The sequence below is a fragment of the Cicer arietinum genome, chromosome 3, assembly GCF_000331145.2.
Source record: "Cicer arietinum cultivar CDC Frontier isolate Library 1 chromosome 3, Cicar.CDCFrontier_v2.0, whole genome shotgun sequence".
NCBI lineage: Eukaryota > Viridiplantae > Streptophyta > Magnoliopsida > Fabales > Fabaceae > Cicer > Cicer arietinum.
Window position 1 is genome coordinate 75,147,132 of NC_021162.2, and position 21,348 is coordinate 75,168,479.

The 21,348-nt window shown below is 31.4% G+C and overlaps 4 protein-coding genes across 7 annotated transcripts; all 4 read left to right on the forward strand.

Moving 5' to 3' along the window:
• Positions 1–2,130: 2,130 nt before the first annotated feature.
• Positions 2,131–3,884, forward strand: LOC101514240 (histidine-containing phosphotransfer protein 1-like). Of its 2 annotated transcripts, none has more exons than XM_073366610.1 (6): positions 2,131–2,288; positions 2,651–2,781; positions 2,908–2,976; positions 3,151–3,222; positions 3,373–3,453; positions 3,564–3,884. In XM_073366610.1, exons 1-6 carry the CDS (start codon positions 2,226–2,228, stop codon positions 3,613–3,615), a joined length of 468 nt encoding a protein of 155 aa, XP_073222711.1. In that variant the 5' UTR covers positions 2,131–2,225; the 3' UTR covers positions 3,616–3,884. The 2 variants fall into 2 exon arrangements, with proteins under 2 accessions (XP_073222711.1, XP_004494648.1); XM_004494591.4 differs by having other exon boundaries at positions 3,373–3,445.
• Positions 3,885–8,414: 4,530 nt separating this feature from the next.
• On the forward strand, positions 8,415–9,245 carry HIS2A (histone H2AX). Its single transcript, NM_001309662.1, is given in 2 exon segments — positions 8,415–8,694; positions 8,850–9,245. Coding segments are annotated over 2 exon segments (420 nt in total). The 5' UTR covers positions 8,415–8,496; the 3' UTR covers positions 9,072–9,245.
• Positions 9,246–10,692: 1,447 nt separating this feature from the next.
• LOC101514881 (uncharacterized) lies at positions 10,693–13,532 on the forward strand. Of its 3 annotated transcripts, none has more exons than XM_004494594.4 (7): positions 10,693–11,084; positions 11,208–11,426; positions 11,605–11,691; positions 11,782–11,928; positions 12,460–12,486; positions 12,599–12,694; positions 12,829–13,532. In XM_004494594.4, exons 1-7 carry the CDS (start codon positions 10,836–10,838, stop codon positions 12,991–12,993), a joined length of 990 nt encoding a protein of 329 aa, XP_004494651.1. In that variant the 5' UTR covers positions 10,693–10,835; the 3' UTR covers positions 12,994–13,532. The 3 variants fall into 3 exon arrangements, with proteins under 3 accessions (XP_004494651.1, XP_012569468.1, XP_004494650.1); XM_012714014.3 differs by having other exon boundaries at positions 12,797–12,955; XM_004494593.4 differs by having other exon boundaries at positions 10,701–11,084; positions 12,793–13,532.
• Positions 13,533–14,990: 1,458 nt separating this feature from the next.
• On the forward strand, positions 14,991–20,750 carry LOC101515414 (probable protein S-acyltransferase 17). Its single transcript, XM_004494595.4, has 10 exons — positions 14,991–15,285; positions 15,369–15,462; positions 15,995–16,089; positions 16,180–16,347; positions 16,426–16,498; positions 16,610–16,662; positions 19,026–19,117; positions 19,207–19,259; positions 19,349–19,474; positions 20,169–20,750. The coding sequence occupies exons 1-10, from the start codon at positions 15,137–15,139 to the stop codon at positions 20,445–20,447; spliced, it is 1,182 nt and encodes a 393-aa protein (XP_004494652.1). The 5' UTR covers positions 14,991–15,136; the 3' UTR covers positions 20,448–20,750.
• Positions 20,751–21,348: the final 598 nt, after the last annotated feature.

Here is a 21,348-nt window from a genome sequence, read left to right on the forward strand (position 1 = left end):
TATATATATATATATATATATATGAAAGATTAGGTAGTTGAGATAGAATAAATAACACTCAACATAACGCTAACAAATTACTATAACAATACTAATGTTGATTGTTTAAAAATATAAACAAAAAAAAAATAATCACCCATTTTAATAAATAAAAAATGTTACTTATGCTTAGGAATATATTAGTAATTTAAGGGATCTAGATCTAATCAGGGGTTATGGGCCAAACTCCAGAAACTAACTTTAACTTAATGTTATTATTTTTTTTTTACCAAAAGATGTAATGTAGTTAAAATTTTGACTTTTAAATCATTAAAATTGTCATGTAAACATTTCATTTGTTATTATTCCCTCGAATCATCTTTATAAGAATTAATATATCCAGTTTATATTAACTAGATACATTAAAATTTATTGACTAAATTTTAATTCAACTATTTTTTAAAAAATAATTAAATAAAATATTTAACAGCACTATAGATTGCTATAGATTGGTTAGTGATAATGTTATAGACTCCAACGAACATGAATTTACTAATATATGCCCCATCTAAAATAAAATATAAAAAAAAGTATATAAAAAAAATTAATGTATTTAATTAAAATTAAGATACATTTACTTTTCAACACTCTTTTTATGTATTTTTTATTCAAAGAATGGTAACTGGTATTAAAAAAGATGGGTGTTAGCATCTTTAATATTGAATCGAGGATTATCTATATATTGTATGGTGTGCTTGACAATTGGCAATGCATTCTTTATAACAATAATTTACAGCATGGGGTTAGAGGTCCATACTTCGAAAATGTCACCACCCCAACAGACAAGTCAACACCTTAATGGAATTAAAAAATAAACTAGGTTTAAGAAAATAATGGATATATCAAATTAAATTATATAAAAGGAAAGGAAGGGGGAGGCAAAGATTCCCTAGTGAAAATGATGGAAAAATTAAGTGAACATGTGACACCAATTTGGGATACCATCATCTTAATAAACCAAACGAGTAAAAATACTAAAATGACGTTTTCTTCGTTGGAAATGTACTAACTAACTTGTGAATATTCAATATTCGATATACATGCACATTTTAATCCATAGAAATAGTTCATGATCTTACATGTCTAATTAGTTGAAACATGTCTGCATTTAAAGCCTCAATTATTATTATTATTATTATTATTATTATTATTATTATTATTATTATTATTATTATTATTATTATTATTATTATTATTATTATTATTATTATTATTATTATTGTTATTGTTATTGTTATTATTTCAAGGTATTCTCCAATCCAAAGTCATAAATTAATTATTCAACATAAATATGACCTATTTTACACCCACTTATAAGATGAATATAGACAACTTAATATAAACTATAGCAATTAATACATCTTAATATATATTTTTGAGGGAAAAGTTAAATATATTATATGATTGTATAATTAACTAACTAATATATTTAATACTCTTTTCATCTTACAAATAATGTCATTTAAAATTTTTGCATATATATTAAAAAATAAATAAATAAATAAAGATAAATCATTTTATCAAACTATCATTTTTAACTATTAATGAGTTTTTTACTATTATCAATGTAAAATATAATAATATTTTGGAAATTATGTATATAGTAATAATTAATTGATTGTGTATAAAAAATATAATTAAAGATTATAAATAACATTCATTTTAAGATAATTTTTATATTAAAGTGATATTCATTATGAGATGAATGGAATAGATTCAATCATTTAAGTCTTAACTATTATTTTGTTATCATTATTAAGTTTTTTTGGATAAATATAATAAATTAATAGTTATATTAATTTTTTAGATTTTGAACTTATAACCACTTTTTCACTTTTTCTCAAAACTCCTTCCTAAGGTGTCTTATATGAGTAGTTGGTGGGAATGCTAACAACAACAAAATATGAAGTAACTAACATTAAATACAAAGGGAATGTATTTAGACCATAGACAAATATTTTTTATATATATTTTTTGAGGGAATACAAATTAATAAATAAATAAAAAACACCTGCAAAGACTCAAAAGTCCAAAAGGCTAAGACTTTTAAATAAGACTTATCCACATTTTTTGACAGTGCCAAACTTCTCTATCCAAGCATTATAGTTGCCAATTGAGAACAAAAATTGCATTATATATAGTTGTTAGCATAAGGCACTGGTTGGTTAGAGAAAAAAATAATAACAATGTATAGTGTGGCTCTTTTGCAAAGACAGTTAGTTGAATACACTTCTTCCCTTTTTCAAGAGGTAACAATTACTGTCTAGTATTATTATCACTTATTTCATCCATTTTATTTCTATCTTCCTTTCACTTATGGGTGGTTAAGTTTTGGTGAGATTATTGGCTATCACCTTTAGTAACTGAAAAGTTATTAACTGATAAGTTGGTAGATCGCTCGAGTGCAATATTTAAACATAAGTTGTAATAATCTGTAATTCTAAACTTGAATTATAATAGAAATGACTGTAGTTGTTTTGCTTCTGATGTAGGTATAATTGGCCGAATTTTTGTTATTAAATCTCGTGTATTATTCTTTTGCATTTTTTAATCTATTTTCTTTTGAATCGAAGTTGTTATAATAGATTCTTAATTTACTTTCTCTGTAAAGGGATTCTTAGATGGTCAATTTAACCAGCTTCAGCTACTTCAAGATGAAAGTAATCCAAACTTTGTAGTTGAAGTTGTGACTCTCTTCTTTGAGGATGCAGAGAGGCTTCTTAATGGAATGGAAAAAGAATTGTAAGGATAAACACTAATTCAATGTCTTTTATTTTTTTTATGTTTATTGGGGCCAATATTATGTTTCTTTGGGGGGGTACAAATTCCTTATAATTAATATTAATAATGTTAATTAATCCCAAACAGAGGACATGATAACATTGATTTTAAAAGGGTGGATGCTCTTGTTCACCAGTTGAAAGGTAGCAGCTCCAGGTAACAAGACACTTATATTATAGTTTCTCACCATGCTTAAAAACCTGTTTCTGATGTTCTTTAAAGAAATGAAAGGTGGATTTTTTCACTTACTTGTGTTACTTATATTATTTGTGCTTTTTTCTACAATTTGCATAATTTTGATAAGGTCATTGACTTATTGAAAAACTACAGCATTGGTGCACAGAGAGTTCACAGAGTCTGTATAGCCTTCAGAAACTACTGTGAGGAGAAAAACACTGAAGGGTAAGCTTTCAAATAGTTTAATATCAAACAAGTTATATACTAATACTATGGATATGTAACTTGTCAAAATATCATGTCTAATTTTATGTATGTTTCTTTTTGTAAATAAAATGTCCATATTCTGATAAGAAAATAAATATTGGTATTCAGGTGCTTTAAAAGCTTGCAAGAAATAAAACAGGAGTATACCTTAGTGAAAAGCAAGTTTGAGACACTCTTCAAGGTAAGGGGGTGAGGGTCCTTTGATCAATGTATTAATTAAATTAAATCACTTAGAAACTATTTATGTCACATTTAAATTTTAAAGTTGGTATGTTTTTTTTCTACTAATGTGATTGTAGATGGAACAAAAGCTTTTTGCCGCAGGGGGTTCAGCTCCTAGATGGTGAATGAAGAAGGGCAGATAAGCATTAATCATTTCCAATTTGCATAAAAAGCAATCACTTTCTGATGTTATTACTTTGCTCATGATCATGTGTCCACTTTTAATCCGTTTGAAATGAATTTATCATATTTAAGAGTGATTCATGTACAAAAGAAAATTGAATAACCCTTAGTCTGGTAATCCATATATTTTGTGTATGTTTAGAATGTGTTATTTGACTGATTCATGCCGAAAATTCTGTACTTTTTAAATTTTAAAAGGTAATTTTTTACTAAAATTATGAATTCATTGAAATTTTATCTAAACACTTTAATTTAATGACAAAAATACAAATCTTGAATCTATAAATTGTAAATTTAAATCCGGCTAGTACTATTGAAAAGATAAATATAAATCTCGTTATTTATTAAATCTTATTAAAATATTTATTATCTTAGATTATCACCTCTGCACTCTAAATTTATTACATAAAAAATAGTAACATAACCATCTTAGCTTTGGGGTAGGAGCTTTTCATTTTTTATACTATGTGCAACACAAACTTATCCACTTAACTCTCAAATTCATAAATTATACTACAACATAAAATATTCTATCAATATATGTTTTCATTGCGGATGTTGATAAATTTTATTGGAGGAGTCAACATAAAATATATTATATATAAAATATTTTTTAATTAATCTTATATATTTGATTTTGATGCAGTGATAATTCTACGTTTTAGATGTATTAAAAATATCCAATTTGAATTCAAATATTTATAATTTTATCATGAACCAAAAATAAAAAATTCCATTACCACTTAATCAGTCTATAAATTATTATTATTATTAGTGAGACATTAGTTAAATATCATACAATCTAATTTAATCCAGCTCCACTTGGTTAGCATGTTTTAAAGAAGCACGTTGTAAGCAAAGATATTAGACCATTAGAAAATACTAGTAACTAACATAAAAGAAAGTTGGTGGCGTTTTCAACTTTTCATGTGGTATGGGCAATATTTATAGTCATTAGAACCGGTGTGTCTATATATATATATATATATATATATATAAACTGCATTCAATGAATGGATATATTTATAGGTCAACACCTACTTTTTGATAAAATACATGTCTCTTGGTTTGCACGTAATTTCATGATAAAATTGCAAAACCAATTTTTAATGGGTCTCTTTTGGGCTACAATTTGTAATAATAGAAATAGAGAATATTTGAAGTCATTATTTTAAAAAATAAATAAAAAATATAGTGTCAGCTAAGAAGTAAACTCCGTAAGGATCGACTATATCTTGAGCATTTGTTACGTTTAAAGATGTCAATTTAACAAATCTCCTAATTATTTGTCACGACCCACATATTAGAAGAGTAAAAAAAAATTATAATTTAAAAGGCTCCTAAAAAATAAGTCTCAACCCCCTAAAATTTTGTAGTATAGGGCCAGGTTTTAAAAAAAAATGATTTTTTTTTTTTGAGAAATAATTTTTTGTTTATTTTTTCACCGATAAAAAAAATTCATTTTTTATTTTTTGAAATTTTTTTTATTCGAGAAAAAAAATCAATTTTTTTCAAGAATTTTTTATTTATTTTTCTCACAAACTTTATTTAGAAAAAAATAAATTTAAAAAATTTTTGAAGAAAAAATTTCAATATTATTAAAATATTGGAGCCTATAAACCCCCTGAGCCCCTTCTCTTAAACCCTATAAAATAATGGGCCGAAATTTAAAAAAAATATTTTTATAGAGAGCCTAATATTAAGAGTTTAATAGAAAAAAATTAAAAGGAGCTAGTAGTTGGAGATTTTTTGAATTCCCCTCGAGAAAGCCATTCACCTTTCATAGTATCCATATTTTCCTTCTAGTGCTCCCACAACACTCTCCTATTATCAACGTTGGAACTCGCATATAGAAGAATGATGAGATACTCTTATCCATTCTCTGGCTTATTCGTAAGTGGATAAAATGAAAATGTTTGTGCACAATTGTAATGTTCACGTTATCCTACTCCTAACCAGTATCTATACCTCCTACAAAACTTCTAACTTACGTGAAAACATGCCCACTAAAGTCCAATAGCAAGAAGGATCTTCTCAATCTTTTCATACCAATTATTGTCTCCATTATAACCAATACATATATAATTAGATGCACCTCTACAATTCCACAGCATAACATTGTTATATTGCACAGTCACAAATAATTAAATTGTCAAGATTCTTATGTTCCCTTTCATGCACATAGTTTCTATGAGAGGACAGTTTGGTTGGTTAAAGGAGTATGGAATTACGTGAAATTAAAAGATATCGGAGGTATGACAATGCAACCCTCTTCAGACTCTTCAGATTGTGTTCAACACAACTCAATTTGACAATGAGTTATTGATAAGGTCTATCATCAATTGATACCCGTTTATCATTATTTTTACTTGGGAAAAAAGTATATATGCTATCGTGGTGTGGTACATAGTCAAATACTGCAAAATACATTTCTAAATGAAAATTGTCTGAACAAAAATTGATATAATAATTATAATTATTCCTCTAATTAGATAATTGGCTAAAGCAAATTTTTGTAGTGTGTTAGGGTATCCCATTAATAAGTCGATATAGGCTGATTCATCTGATTTTGATATTATTAGTCGATTTTTACGAATATGCAGATTTATTTCCTTTATTTTTTTTCAAAATGAAAATAATTAATTTTGCAAATGAATGTTGGTCCAATTGATAAAGGATCAAAATATTAGGGTCAAAACATTTTTGATATATGTTTTAATGATAATCTTATGAATAATGATCTACTAATGAATGCACTTTAGTTTTATTTAAGAAACATGAATTGCATAAGTGGACAGGCAATAGGTCATTCACATCATCAAATGCATAAGTATCTACTCGATAATTAAATAATCTCGAAAAGAATATATTATATATCAATCATTCAAGATAGCATATTCACGAAATAAATGTCCAATACATTCATACTTATACTAAAGTATCTCAATGATACTTGATTGACAAGACACAACATGAGCAACACTGAGAGAAAATGTATGAAGTATTGATTCAACAAAAAAATGATGGAAGAACATGCATAATGTTATGTAGATTGATATGCAGATTGATCAAAAAGAACTTTATATTTTTTACAAATGATCTTTCTAGTTTATCAAATGATCACTTTAGCTTATCAAAACATCATTATGGCTTATTAAAAGATTATTATGGTTTATCAATATTATTTTGGTTTATCAAATGCTAATTATAGTTTATAAAAATATCATTATGGTTTATTAAAATATCATTCTGGTTTATCAATATCATTTTGGTTTATCAAATGATCATTCTGATTATTTCGTTTTAAGGACATAATTAAATCAAATAATTCTCCACAATCCAAACCTCCAGATAAAAGAATATAAAGACTATTATAAACTATAATCGAGTCCATAATTCAAGTTGAAGACCCAAATAAACAAAACAACATCTAGATCAATGATCATATCGATCTCCAAATTGATTATATGTGTGAAAGGACAAAAGGACATTGTTGCTGCACTTTTTGCATAAAGTCCAACATGCCTCTAAGGCAAACGAGTGACACTAAATAATTATTTAACCATTCATCCATGTTTTCCATACAACACAAAACTAACAACGTTATAATTTTATAAAAGAAACTATAGTTATTATTTTTAAAAAATATAATTAAAACAAATCATTTTACACAATTCAAACTACAAGTTAAATAATATCAAGACTGCTCAAATTAATGGTCAACCCCCTAACTCGAACTTAATGCCCAAATGAGGAAAACAACCTTCGTATTAATCTTCAAATTGATGAGTTATGTGCAAGGACCCAAGTACACCGTACTTACATTATTCTGCAAAAATTTATGCATAATTATGATTTGAAATAGTTCCAACCAGGGACGAAGTTTAGTTATGACAGGGGAGACCACGACCACCCCAAAATTTTCTTATTCGATAAAAATAGGTATATATGTGAATATTCTTTGAACCTATAAATAACACTATATTTTTATTAACTTAATTTAGTTATGTGTTATAACTATTAGATGATTGAGTACTCAAACATCAATATGATAGTTGGAGAACATTTTACAATTGGCTTGACATGTTAAATTACTTAATTCTCGGGGAGTAGAATCATATTAATCGATTGAAAATTATTATAAAATATATTTCACCGATGTTTAATGATAGATTAATATATCCCTATGAGTACTCTGAGTCTCCAAACAAATTGGATATTTATTATTTTTCAAATTTTAACATTTCACACAAATTGATAATTACTACATTGTATAATCATTTTATTTTTCATAAATACTAAATATCAGGATAGACCATTCACAAATACATCACAATATATTTTTGTCAGTTATAAAGACAATTCTCCACCAACTTGAGAAGCAACACAAAATTTTCATAGTTTTTTCTATTTTTTATAAAACCCAAAACATATTTCGTCTAGTTTGAATTGCAAAAGATCTGTGATATATAGTATCCTCTTTATTTTATAATTTTAATAAATAAAGAAAAAACCAAAAAACGCGGTCGTACAAATAAAATAGCGCCCCAGTCAAAAAAATTAGTATGGCGCGGCTAGTTCGAAATATGATGACCCGAAACGAAAACTCATAGTTTCCCGCGAATCTGAGTAGGAGTGCCACGCTGGCAATCCGTGCCAAACCCTCTCAACCAATTAGCGCAAAGTCTTGGGTCCTATATAATAACATTCCACCGATACATCTCTCAACAATTCATACTCACCCTCTCACTTCTACGTCTCAACGCTCTCTGTTTACAAATCTCAAATACAAGTTTCTAGGGTTTCAATTTCTACTTCTATCAGAAAATGAGTTCCACTGCTACAACCAAGGGAGGAAGAGGCAAGCCAAAGGCCTCCAAATCTGTTTCAAGATCTTCAAAGGCCGGTCTTCAATTTCCCGTTGGAAGAATCGCTAGATTCCTAAAGGCCGGAAAATACGCCGAACGTGTCGGTGCCGGTGCTCCTGTTTACCTCTCCGCCGTTCTCGAGTATCTCGCTGCTGAGGTTTGTTTCGTTTCTCAAATTTTATTTTCCGCTTTTATTTAGGGTTTCGGACTCGAATTCAATTTGTTTATGATTTCTAGGGTTTTATTATTATTATTATTATGAAAATTTGAAGAAGAGATATTCAATATTTTCCTTTTCTTTTTGTGGATTAGGTTTTGGAATTGGCTGGAAACGCTGCCAGAGACAACAAGAAGAACCGTATTGTTCCAAGGCACATTCAACTCGCTGTGAGGAATGACGAGGAACTCAGCAAGCTTTTGGGATCTGTAACCATTGCTAATGGAGGTGTTTTGCCTAATATTCATCAGACTTTGCTTCCCAAGAAGGTTGGAAAGGGAAAGGGTGAAATTGGATCTGCTTCTCAAGAATTTTAGGGGTTTCATTGCGACGTTTTGATCTGATCATAGTTTATTTTGATGCAGTTGTAATATACATGTTTAATTTCTTTATTTCTGCCATGAATTGAAATGTATCACTATGATATAGTGAATGGTTTTGTACTGAACCCTTATAACTGGTGATGAATGGATAACAAATTTATCGGTTTATAGAAACTTCTGTTTTAAAGTGACTTGATTGTGTTTTTGTTTTGAGGTGGGTGTTTCTTGGTTCTAACTGCAAATGTGTCTATAACTTGTTTTGGTGGTGAAATATGGCTTTTCTTAAGCTAGATTGTCCAACTTGTTTGCACCCTTGTATACTTATCTGTTGTAAGCCATCATTGCTCTTTTGAACTTATTTTCTTGGTGTTTGTTTCAAAACCTTAATGCTCAAGTAAATTGGAATGATAAATACATGACAAGAATGAATATCTTTGTTTTCTGCTTCCTACGTTTGGTGCTTTACAAAAAGTTATGGAAAAGAGAATTATGATTGTCCTATTAATTTCTTTCTGTACGAAACAATTTTCAACTTCCATGTCCCTCTTTAGTTATCAAGAAACCGTACTTTATGAACACTTAGAGCTTCGTTTTATCTACTTCCATACTGAACAGTCACCTTTTATTTTTTGGCTTGTCTCCTTTAGTCCCATTGACTTAGTCTGAGAAAAATAAATTATTATTCCTGATTGTGTCGATGCATTAGTAGTATTTTCTACTTTGTCTCTTGATTTGTTTCAGTCAATTCCCCATAGCAAATTCGATTATATTTTCAGCTTGGGTCTGTCAATTCTGATTTATTTTTTCGATAGACAAATACTAGTAAATTGGTGTTTTCTGATGATTTTCAGCATTTGAATCCTGATCCTGCTTAATTTGTTTGGGTCGCTTAGTTCACAAATCGAACGGGGAATCTCGGATATCATTTTGCAAATGCTTTAAGCTAAATCTATTGAGCTCTTTTCAATTTGTTGAGATCATCAATATATGTTTGTCTACCCAACAATGCAGAGATGCATGAACGTCCTTCTGTGTTTTCTTAAATAAGATTACAGTTGATTGATGCAACTTTTGAACAATTTGACGATGGATTACAATATTTGGATTATCTTAAGAAACGTGAGTTAATCCCGCAGCGTTAGCAACTGCAAGGGGTATCAAATCGGTGAAATATCCACACTTTTCCCAACATTCTGACTTATTTTTTTGGTCAACTCAAGATTCTCATTGAAGTAAAAAATTTAACTCAGGCTCAGAACTAAGGACTCAATGGAGCGTAAGTTATACAGATTGAGCAATCAGAATACTTTTGTCCTTTTGGATCTAAATTCTATCAAGATGCTTCCGGAATTTTAAATCATTGGTGTTTTTTTTAAAACTTTAATCATTCCGGTCTGAGACCTCATTAGTTAAACCAAAAGGCTATAGTTAATTTTTAGGGCAAATAGTTGAGACCTCTCTTAATCGTTATTCAGGGGGAAAAAGTATGTTTTGGTAAAAGACAATTTTTTTAACTGGATAAAAGTGAATTACAAATAACATTAGTTTAGTTTCTATCTTATCTAATGGTTATAACAATATTTGTAATAAATGGGGAGGCAAATTGTTTTTCCTTAATTTCAGAGATGGTTATCTGTTATTTTATGTGGTGGAGGACAAATTCAATGGAAATATAACGACGCCCTTGGAAAACAAAATAATAATAAAATGATAGGCAGGTAACATAATTTCGTTGATTCATCAAAAGAATTTGATTAAATGGGCGGTTTGGGTTCGATAAATCGTGTATACGTGGGCGTGTGTCTTCCATCATGCCCAGGACAAGCGAAACTTTTAATGGCGAGAATCCAATGCTCCACCAAAGTTGGAGTGAGTAACTACAGGCAACAATTACTGGAAAGTGTAGACAAAGAGCTAACAAAAGGAGATGATAGAGCTGCTCTCTCACTTGTCAAGGATTTACAAGGCAAGCCTGACGGGCTTTGCTGTTTCGGCGCAGCCAGACAGGTTTGTTGGTATTTATTGGAGATATAAAAGTTATTTACACTAATTAAGAGTTAATTGTTTTAATTGGCTATTGATTGGTTTGTGGCTTGCTTTGTTCATTGTGATGTGTGAATGCATGTGCAGGTTCCCCAAAGGCTTTACACCTTGGATGAATTGAAACTAAATGGAATAGAAACTTCGTCTCTTTTATCACCAGTAGATGCAACTCTTGGTTTCATTGAGAGAAACCTGCTGATTTCTGCTATTGTTGGAGGGTTTGCTGCTTGGAATGTCTTTGGAATTTCCACACAACAAATCTTTTATATATCATTGGGCTTGCTGTTTCTATGGACTTTCGACTTGGTATTCCTACTTGCACTTGTTTAGAATTTCGATGAATTTGACCTGATCACGGTGACACCAGGATTTTGTTGGAACTCCAGAGGCAACTTTTGCCAAAATCATAATCACACTTGATTTTGTCTAGCTCCCTACCAATTCACAATTTCTTGATTATGCTCATCAAATTGATTTTTTGCAGGTCTCTTTTGGCGGAGGTCTTGGTAGCTTGGTTGTTGATACGATTGGTCACAGCTTAAGTCAGAAATACCATAATAGGGTTATTCAAGTCAGATTTATCTCATTGCTTGCACTTAAAATAATTTTTATTTCTTATAACTTACATCATGAACTAACCATAAAAAATTTAATTATGCAGCACGAAGCTGGCCATTTTTTAATTGCTTATCTGGTTGGAATACTGCCTAAAGGATATACAGTTTCTAGTTTGGATGCTTTGATGAAGGAGGGTTCTCTCAATATTCAAGCAGGCACCGCCTTTGTGGATTTCGAGTTTGTCGAAGAAGTTGGTTGCTTTATTTGTTCCATATATTTAATGCACTAATTTTATTTTCAAGGTACTAGAAAGAAAGAGAGACAGAAATTAACAACTAGGGATGTGTCCTTTGCAGAATGCCTGTGCTAGTAATCTGATTTTGATCTTGTCTAGTGTTGTCCCATAGCGATTATAGCACTATAGTCTAAAGGAATTTGAACAAATCGCTATTATTCTGTGATATGCTAATTAGGGCAAAGTATTGTCAAACAGCTGCTGTTGCAGCACTATATTATAGGGCTGTAGCGTAAGGGAAATTTGAACAAACTGCTATTTCCATGATTCACGATTGAAAACACTGCCGTTTGTCATAATTAGCAGCAAGACCATGTCTTTGCGGTTGCGGGGCTATGTGAGTTGAGTGACTACATAATATTTATGTAATAGCTAGAATACATGTTTTAACTCGCTTCGAACTGTTTGCTTATCAAATAGACTGTGAACTGCTGTTAGTTGACAACTATATATATGTTGATTGTTAGTACCTTTCGTGTTATGCAGGTTAATGCAGGGAAAGTATCAGCTACAGTAAGTTTCTTTGTTACAAACATCAAAATTTCAATGATTTGTTTCCTTTAATCGATGATGTGCAGATTATAAATATGAGTTATGTGACAAAAACTTTGTTTTATGTTATTAGACATTGAACAAATTTTCATGTATAGCCTTGGCTGGGGTATGCACTGAATATCTTATATATGGATTTTCTGAAGGAGGTCTTGATGACATAAGAAAGGTTTGTAAATTGTAATTAACTTGCTATTTTTTTTCATGACAAATGGAAGGTTCACATGGTAATGACATCAATATAATTTTATTTTTAATTGCGAATAGTTAGACTCTTTGCTGAATGGGTTGGGCTTCACACAGAAGAAGGCGGATTCTCAAGTTAGATGGTCTGTGCTAAACACGATCCTACTTTTACGTCGGCATGAAACTGCTCGAGCTAAGCTTGCTGAGGCCATGTCTAAAGGAAGCTCAATAGGATCCTGCATTGATATTATAGAGAATTCTATCGATGCTTCAGATCTGTAACCGAAGCTGGATCGCCTTGATGGTTCGCTTCACCCTTCTAGAATGTGCTCCTTCCTCCTGGTATATCGGTTCGAATTTAGAAAAACTTTCATTTAGTGTTACCCTGCTCAAATCTTCTGCAAGTAGAATGTGAATGGCTTTTGTTACAGACTTACAGTGGATATCAGTGAATCAGTGCAGTTCTTGAGTCTACCGGTGAGCGGTTTCGGAGACTTTGTGAAGGATTTTATGGAGTGAAAAAAGTACAAGTGATGTTACCATGCTAAGTAGGTTTAATTTTCAAGGATAAGTAAACTTGTGTATATAGTTGAGGTATGCTTAAATAATTACTCATCGTTATCGTCGAATACATTTAAATTCACGTATAGTTAGTTATGCGTCAGAAAGAGCTTCATTGAGTTGATAAGTTAGCTTTCCTTTATTTTTCAAATAACGGTTCTATCTACACTTTGCCTGAAAATAATTCTGTACATTAAAAACATCATTGGTAGACACTGTTGAATTCTTATCACAAGGGATGATTGGTGGTATTGGACAGACTTCTCTCTTGCATGCTGAATGAAGTTCAAACACTAAGAATGAAATATTTCTTCTATTTCTTTGCAAGTGTTGTTTGTTTTGATTAAGTAGAAGATTAAAATAACCAAAGGAAAAGCTTGAAAGGAAGCTTGATGCAGTCTAAGGCATCAGCCAACATAGCAGAAGAAATCTGCACCTTTTTATATCATATCAGCCAACATAGCTTGCTTTGCTAGCCAATTTACACACTTATTACCTCGTTTTGCAAGTATTAGTTTAAGATGATTATATATATTTTTTTTCACAACAGATGATTACATAATTTAAAAAATATTAGTAATGTTGTTATTCATATTTTATTTTATATTTTAATATGTTAGTTCTTTATGAAGTGTTTTTTATCTCTTAACTTATTTTTGAGGTGAGGTTGGTCCTAAAACTTTTTTTTTTCTTTCCCCAAATTAGACCTTTATCAATCTTTTACATCATCTTCATTCATTTCCAATACTTGTTACTGCGTTCGTAATCAACAAAAGAGGCAAGTAAAAAGTCCATCTTTATTATTTAAAAAATATTCATTTTTTTAATTACTCTCTAATTTTTTTTTCTTTCATTTCAATATCTATATATAATAATAATACTACTTATATAAACAAAGTTTGGTGTCCAAGGTCATAGACTCGTCCGTAGCTCATCTCAATCATGATGATCTGTGCCACCGTTATAAGAAAAAATTGGAAAGTCTTTAGATGAGAGAGAAGTACCACAAGATGATGTGTATCCGTTATCTTTGATTACTGGAGAAGACAGAAAGATTATTTGTTGTTCATGTAAGATGATTTTTTTAAGACGTCAGCGTCAATTAGGTAAAATTTGAGAAAAAATAGCTAATTTAAAATAATTTGTTAATATAAAATGCTGGGGAGTCTGGAGGAGTCCGACATTCGGAATGAGTTAAACAAGAATTCATAAGAGACTTAGACACCATATCTCAACCCAAAACCTTAAAGGCATTAGGATTATGGATCATTCTCCTTATATATTCAATATAGCCTCAATTCCTGGTCAATGTGAGATTAACCACTCATAATTGAATTCCAACATAAAATGTCAATTTGACAAATCAAATGATTAAACTCAACTAGTTTAATGAATATAATGTAGTTTTAGTCTATCAAAATATAAAATACTGTCATTTTAATTTTTAATTTATAAAAAATTACCAAAATTTTAGTTACAATAATCAATAACTATTTTGACAAACAAATTATATTTTTTAACCACATTTGTGTTGCGTTATTGACCGAAATGACAACATTCTCTAAGTAGGATTAAAATAATAATTTACCGAAACAAACTTATCATGCTTCAGTTGCAGAATAATTCAAATTCTAAGCAGAATAATTCAAATTCTAACACAATAATAATTGACAATGACTTAACTTACCCAAAAAAAAAAAAAACCAAGTCTCCCGTAAAAAATAAATGAATGGAGCAAGGTAATTAAGTATAGTAGAAATGATGAATTGACCTAGTGAGGAAGAGATATATGACGAAATGAAATAAAATAAAGATAAAAATGGTGGAGAATTGGAATTGGATTTGGGGAAAGTTGAATTGAGTTATGGGGGCAGAGTTGTTAGTAGTATGCCATGGTTTGGTTACTGCCTTGATTGTTGTTTCTTTCCTCTGCGGTCGATGGCCAATTTTCGAAGGCACTTTCATTCAACGCTTTCACTATTTCCTCACTTTCGGCGCTTACGATTACTTTCTGTACTCTACCCTCTCTTTCTCTCTTTCTTACTTTCCTTTTCATTTTCATCTTTCATCATTCCTAATTCTCTTTCATCTCTCAGGCGTTTCGTTGGCGCTGTTTTTGGCTCTAATTGTACCAATGCGGTTCTTTCTGTCGAATATTACTGCTGCGATCGTCCCAATCCTCTCTTACAGGTTTCGATTTCGATTTCGATTTCGATTTCATTCCTTCTTCTTCCAACTTGTCCAATTCTTAATTATAATGATAGATTTCTATTGTTCTGTCTTGCTGTTGCAAATCTAAAGATTGTTAACTGTTAATTATCCTACCATGATGATTTTCTTCTCCGAAAATATACTGTTTTTTGTTTTTAATCCTTGCAAATATAGCTTGATGTTTTGTTTTAGTTTTGCAAAATTTGTTTATATTATAATTGGTACTGTAATATTTATTTTAGGTCATATTAGAGGGATTGAAATCAAGTTATTTACATATTACAAAGATTGATTTAACATAAACAAATATGCATGAACTCAAATAAAACAATAGGGATGAAATAAAAACAAAGGAGATGTTTGCAAGGATTAAAAACTACCATTTTTTTACAGGGTACTGAGAAAAAAAATGGTATATTTGCCAGGGACAAGTAACATAATTAAATACTTATTTAAAATCATTTTGTTGTGTTCTCCGTTGGTTTGATAAACAAACTTGTGTTTATTGCAGATCATATATCTTGTGATAATCAGCTTTACATATTATTTCGTTGCCAAGTCTTCCTTTGTGTATATCCCTGGATACTATTTAAGTGAAACTCACAAGTAGGGTACTCTTAACGCCATTATTGCACTATTTTCTTGCTTTATGTTTTCTTCAGCATTATTCTATTCTGAATTTTGTTTAGAATTTAGGTACACGAGCTTCTTGGCAGGTGCTGTTGGAATTCTGCTCTTTCTTTTGACCAGCTTTTCTGATCCTGGGACAATAAAGTCTGAGAATGTTTCTCAATATCTGGCTGCTTATCCCTATGATAATATCATTTTTTCTGAGAAAGAATGTTCCACTTGCAAAATTCCAAAGTGAGTTTGCTGCCAGTGTTAAATTTGGTGAAATATTGGTTGAATCTAATCTATAAGTCGTCTTAATTTTGTTTGCAGACCTGCTAGATCAAAGCATTGCAGCATTTGTGATCGCTGTGTTGCAAGATTTGATCATCACTGTGGTTGGATGGTTAGTAATCTTTGAAATTTTCCATCTTTATACAATTACTTAAGTGACTCTTATTTAATAAATAAATCATCTGTTTATTTTGGTTTGTACTAAAAGTTGTTTTACTTGCAGAATAATTGCATAGGGGAGAGAAACACCCGATATTTCATGGCTTTTCTTTTATGGTGAGTTCTATATGTGGTGCATCTGTTTAACGTTGATGGGGTTTCTAATATAAAGTCTATAGAATTCTCCAAAAAGAGTGCACAAACGCACAAATCTAGAGGACGAACTTCCCTTCCACTACACTACATACAATTAAATAAATATTAAATAACTGTTCTGGTCCTACCTTAGAACTGTCCTAATACACAACTATATAACTGTCCTACCATATAACCGCCTTGTTACTTATTTTGCCCCTATTATTTTCTTATTTCTTCTAGAGTACACCAGGCACATTTTGACTTTGTGCTCTAACACTACACCAGTTGGCTGTAGCCTTGTCCTCCAATCTAAGATTAGGAAATTGAGTCTGAAGAGTGTAGTCATCCTCCCTAATGGTATTATCCACGCCCTTTCTTTTCTACTTGACTAACCCATTGGCGAATCACCTCCTCATCTTGAACGATTTCTCTTCGAGTCTAGTTCCACTTCATCTTTTAGTAGCTACCTCCATACCACTCAGCAAGTCATTTTGCACATCATTGATACCAATGCCCTTTTTGGGGAGTGAGGGTTGACAAATAAGATGTGCCCAAGAATGAGGTGGAAGCTGAAGCTTGTATGCAACCTCACCATATTTGGCAATAATTTATAAAGGACCATAATAGTTGGCTGCCAATTTCTGGTGGATCCTTCCAGAAAGGCGAGCCTCAATTTAAGAAAGACTGATTCTTGCATGAAATTATACTGGTCTCCTTTTCTAGTCCACACATTTCTTCATTTGTTAATTCATTCAATTGCACTAGAGCTTTGCCTCTATCAAATCCCTTGCCAATGCTTCAACTATAGTGTCATTCTTTAAGGCTCCGTTTGAGAGTTCACGTTATTTGAGAGAGTGCTTTAGTAGAGAACGAGAAGGAAATGCATATGATTAATATATTTTTAATTTTGAGATTATTGTAAAGAGATGAAAAGGATTTGAGAATTTTAAGAAGTTACCTAAACCCTCCAAAATCTTCCTCCAATACATTTTTGAGTTTTCCCAATTCAGGGAGTTTTTATATTATGAAGAAAATTAAACCCCCCCCATTCAAGTTGGACGATCCGACCCAAATTGCTCCCCCCCCATTACACAACTACATAACTGTCCTATCATATTACTAATTCTTACCTCTTATATTCTTATTTATCCTATAGTACCGTTTTCTGTATAATCCAGAACCTGGCCCACATTTTGATTTTGGCTAACAGTTGTAGGCAACAAAATGTATTTTTACGCAATTATTATGTTGTGTAATCAAATTTCTTTTTAAAAGGAACCCCAAAAAGTATGGCACATCAATAACTGATTGAATTTCCTTTTCTGTGGATAAAACTATTGAGCTGACATTCACACAATAACACGAGGTATCTTAACGAACTTTAGAAATAATCTTCTAGAACTGAAACATCCTCTTATTTATGTTGGGTTCTGACAAATTTTAAAACTAAGCCTGGGACAGCCTTTAAAATCTTGTCCTTTCATGTCTCTAAATTTCCATTTAATGCTCGATCTTTACTTAAAAGTGAAGGGGCTTTGTGTCTTCCCATCTTCTGTTTAGGACTGCTGATGTGGAAATTATTGCTGAGTCAAATGTTTTAAATTGCTTTTGTTGGTTATATTTTATTTTGTGTTCAGTTTGTAAACGTGTCATTATCTTAGGCCATGTTTCTTGAGGGTGGTTATTAGGATGCAGTTTCTTTTTCTGTCAAAGTTGATGTAACATATTCTGAATTGAATTAATCTAATTTGAAGTTCAGTTTCTTTCCCATAGAAAATCTGCACTTTTCTTTTCTGGTTCAATTAACTTCAGTTCTTTTCAATCACTGGATTTGTTCAGTCTGGATGATGATAATTTTATGAATATCAGGACAGAAAATTTGCTTGGGTCACTGGTCTTTTTCCCAGGGCTAGAAACCTGTGATGATGTGCTAGTTTTTGTAATCCTTTGGTGCACTTTGTTAGAGCAGAATGCACACATCTTTAAGGATGTTTCTTTGCCATTAAAATTTCTGTGGGATAAATAAAATTTATGTTTTATCCTCAATGTGGTTTTCAACTCATGCTATTTACATGTCCTGTACCAACGTACTGTTCCTGTTCCACCATCCGTTGTTCCAAGTTCCAACATATTATGAACATATAATTATGCTATTTTGGCATCATGAATTGTTTTTTACTTTAATGTTTCCTTCCTTATTATAGGCAAAATAGATGTTAAAGATCTAAGTTCATTTCTACGAATTTTAATGGCCGATTTCCGCTCTGGAAATGATATGCAATACATTAAGCATTATTTATCTTAGGCTCCGTTCTTATTTATGATTCTTTCATGTCTTGTAGGCATTTCCTGTTATGTATGTATGGAACAATGACCATTGGTTTAATTCTTGCTGGAAGACTAAAAGAATTAAAAGTTGTCTATATTCTAACAGGTAATATAGATTTACAGCTAAAATATTTATATTATGATATTGTTCTTTTTACTGTATCTGAAACATCTATTCTTATCTTAACTTCACAGTTTATTATGGAATAGAAAATTCTTTTTTGGATTTAGCTCCCCATGTTGTACAGGTGAGGTTTTTTGTTGTTGATTGTCATGTATTTCTATTTTGATTTCTTTTTTCCATTGTAGTGGTTGATGATATTTTGTTATCATGCAGTGGTTGTTGGGATCCTACAACACTCAGATTCTTCTTATTGTGTTCCTTGCAATTGTTGGGATGCTGTTAGCCGGATTCTTTGGTTACCATACAAAGCTTTGCCTTAGCAACACTACCACAAATGAGGTACGTGGTCTTAAAATGACTATGTAGCAAATTCTATTAAATTATGAGGAGCCAGCAAGTAGAAAGCAATGCTTTCTTTTGTTCATGTAAAACAAAAATCTCCATAACAGCAGGGATCTCATTAGTCATTATTATGCCTATAATTAGTTTAGTTAAAGATGTTTGGACACCGCCGTGTGGCCCGTGTCCATTATTTACAAGAAAATGCGTAACATAATAAATGAGTTGAGATGATATAAAGTAGATTATATATGTTATGATATTGTAGAAAGATATTTACATTAAGACAAACGGACAGCTTTGGTGGAGCTTTCCAGTTTAAATCATGCCGCAACTTGATGGGTTGTGGCGTATATTATATCTATCATTAGGTTGCACATGAAGGATAAAACATCTTAGTTCTGTGACTTCATTTGTCCAACAGTAGCAGAATCCTTGCTTTCACAATTCTGCACAAACTGTGGGCAATTTTCTTCATTAGAAGAAAATATTCAAGCGTGACCACTTGAATTCAGATGGAGCCACTTATACAGTTCTGCTGGTTTTTGAATGCAAATCTGCGCAAGTACCATTGCTCATGTTATTTTATCAGTTTCCAGTCTTCTTGGTGTTAGGGGATTATTTAGATGGTTTATTTGAGGGGCTAATGACCTGCAGAATTCAATGCAACTAATGGCTTCTTTCTGTATCGCAGACCTTTAAGTGGCAAGAGTACATGGACTGGCAGAGAAAGTTAAAAGAAGCGCAGGCCAGCGCTGCAGCTCTAAGACAAAGTATCAGTGGAATGAACGGTGAAAAACAGCCCTCGTCAAGCAACAAATGGAAAGCATTCTTTAAAAGATCACCTCTAGAAGATGTGGTAGTTGTTAAGAATAATGTTTACAATAAAGGTTTCTTGCACAATATTCGGGAGGTTATTTCTCCTCTCTCTACAAGGCGGTCCTTTACGCAGACAAAGTTGAAGTCCAGATGAGTATGCCCATTATTGAAGATCTTGGTGGCTAGTTGCACATAATTTTGAATGGGTATGCCTCTGATATTAATTATGTTGAAGTAGTTGAGGACTAGTTGTAGATTGAAAATTGAATATTTGATAGTTCTTGTGTCTGCAGATGTGTTGGTTGTGCTGTATTGTTTCATATATTAGCAAAAGTAGAAAGCTATACATAGATGATTTTATATTTGTAGCGAGGGATGTAGCCCATTTCAAATGAACGGTGTATTTTAGAGAATAATTAATAATGTTAATGGAGCTATGCAAGGTCAATTGATATTATATATGACGCATTACATTAAAATTAATTCTTTTATTTATAGTAAAATAAGGGGTGATAGTGCTTTGAGGTAATGCTAGAGTGGTCGGTTCGTGAAAGATTCTGATTTGCAATTGTCTTTCCTGCGGAGTTATTATTGAGAACACCTTATTCAGAGGTGGCAGGGGCTCCACACAGAGGGCGTCATCGTACACTTGAAATATTGTCGTTGAGCCCTTGCGAGAAAACACAGTCATTGCCTCTGGATTTCTGGACTTTTCTGTGGATATTGCAGCAACAAGAATAAGAATGTTTGCAAGGGGGTCGGTAAAAAATTGCCGATTTCATTGCATATATTTTCAATTTGGTGCAAAATGAAATGATTGAAAAATCTGTTTGTTTAATGGAATACAACTAATAGTGAAGTAGTGAGATTCTAAATTTGTAGCAAACCGAATTTTGGCAGCTTCATCAAACTACAAAATGCTTGTGACAAGAGCTACAGTCATGGGACAGGGCCAGCAGTGAAAATTTCCTTGAAGGGTTGAATTGGAGAAACAATGATGAGGAAAAGATTTTATTTTGGGGGGAGAATGTAGAAAACATTTGATAGATCACGAG

Excerpts from the sequence above, each read along its gene's own strand:
- LOC101514240 (XM_073366610.1), top strand. The coding sequence starts at position 2,226 with ATGTATAGTGTGGCTCTTTTGCAAAGACAGTTAGTTGAATACACTTCT. Across the intron at positions 2,977-3,150 it reads TTGAAAGGTAGCAGCTCCAG|CATTGGTGCACAGAGAGTTC; the intron begins GTAACAAGACAC and ends GAAAAACTACAG. Across the intron at positions 3,223-3,372 it reads GAGGAGAAAAACACTGAAGG|GTGCTTTAAAAGCTTGCAAG; the intron begins GTAAGCTTTCAA and ends ATTGGTATTCAG.
- LOC101514881 (XM_004494593.4), top strand. The coding sequence starts at position 10,836 with ATGGGCGGTTTGGGTTCGATAAATCGTGTATACGTGGGCGTGTGTCTT. Across the intron at positions 11,427-11,604 it reads TTCTATGGACTTTCGACTTG|GTCTCTTTTGGCGGAGGTCT; the intron begins GTATTCCTACTT and ends GATTTTTTGCAG. Across the intron at positions 11,929-12,459 it reads ATTTCGAGTTTGTCGAAGAA|GTTAATGCAGGGAAAGTATC; the intron begins GTTGGTTGCTTT and ends CGTGTTATGCAG.
- LOC101515414 (XM_004494595.4), top strand. The coding sequence starts at position 15,137 with ATGGGGGCAGAGTTGTTAGTAGTATGCCATGGTTTGGTTACTGCCTTG. Across the intron at positions 16,090-16,179 it reads TATTTAAGTGAAACTCACAA|GTACACGAGCTTCTTGGCAG; the intron begins GTAGGGTACTCT and ends TTTAGAATTTAG. Across the intron at positions 19,475-20,168 it reads GCAACACTACCACAAATGAG|ACCTTTAAGTGGCAAGAGTA; the intron begins GTACGTGGTCTT and ends TCTGTATCGCAG.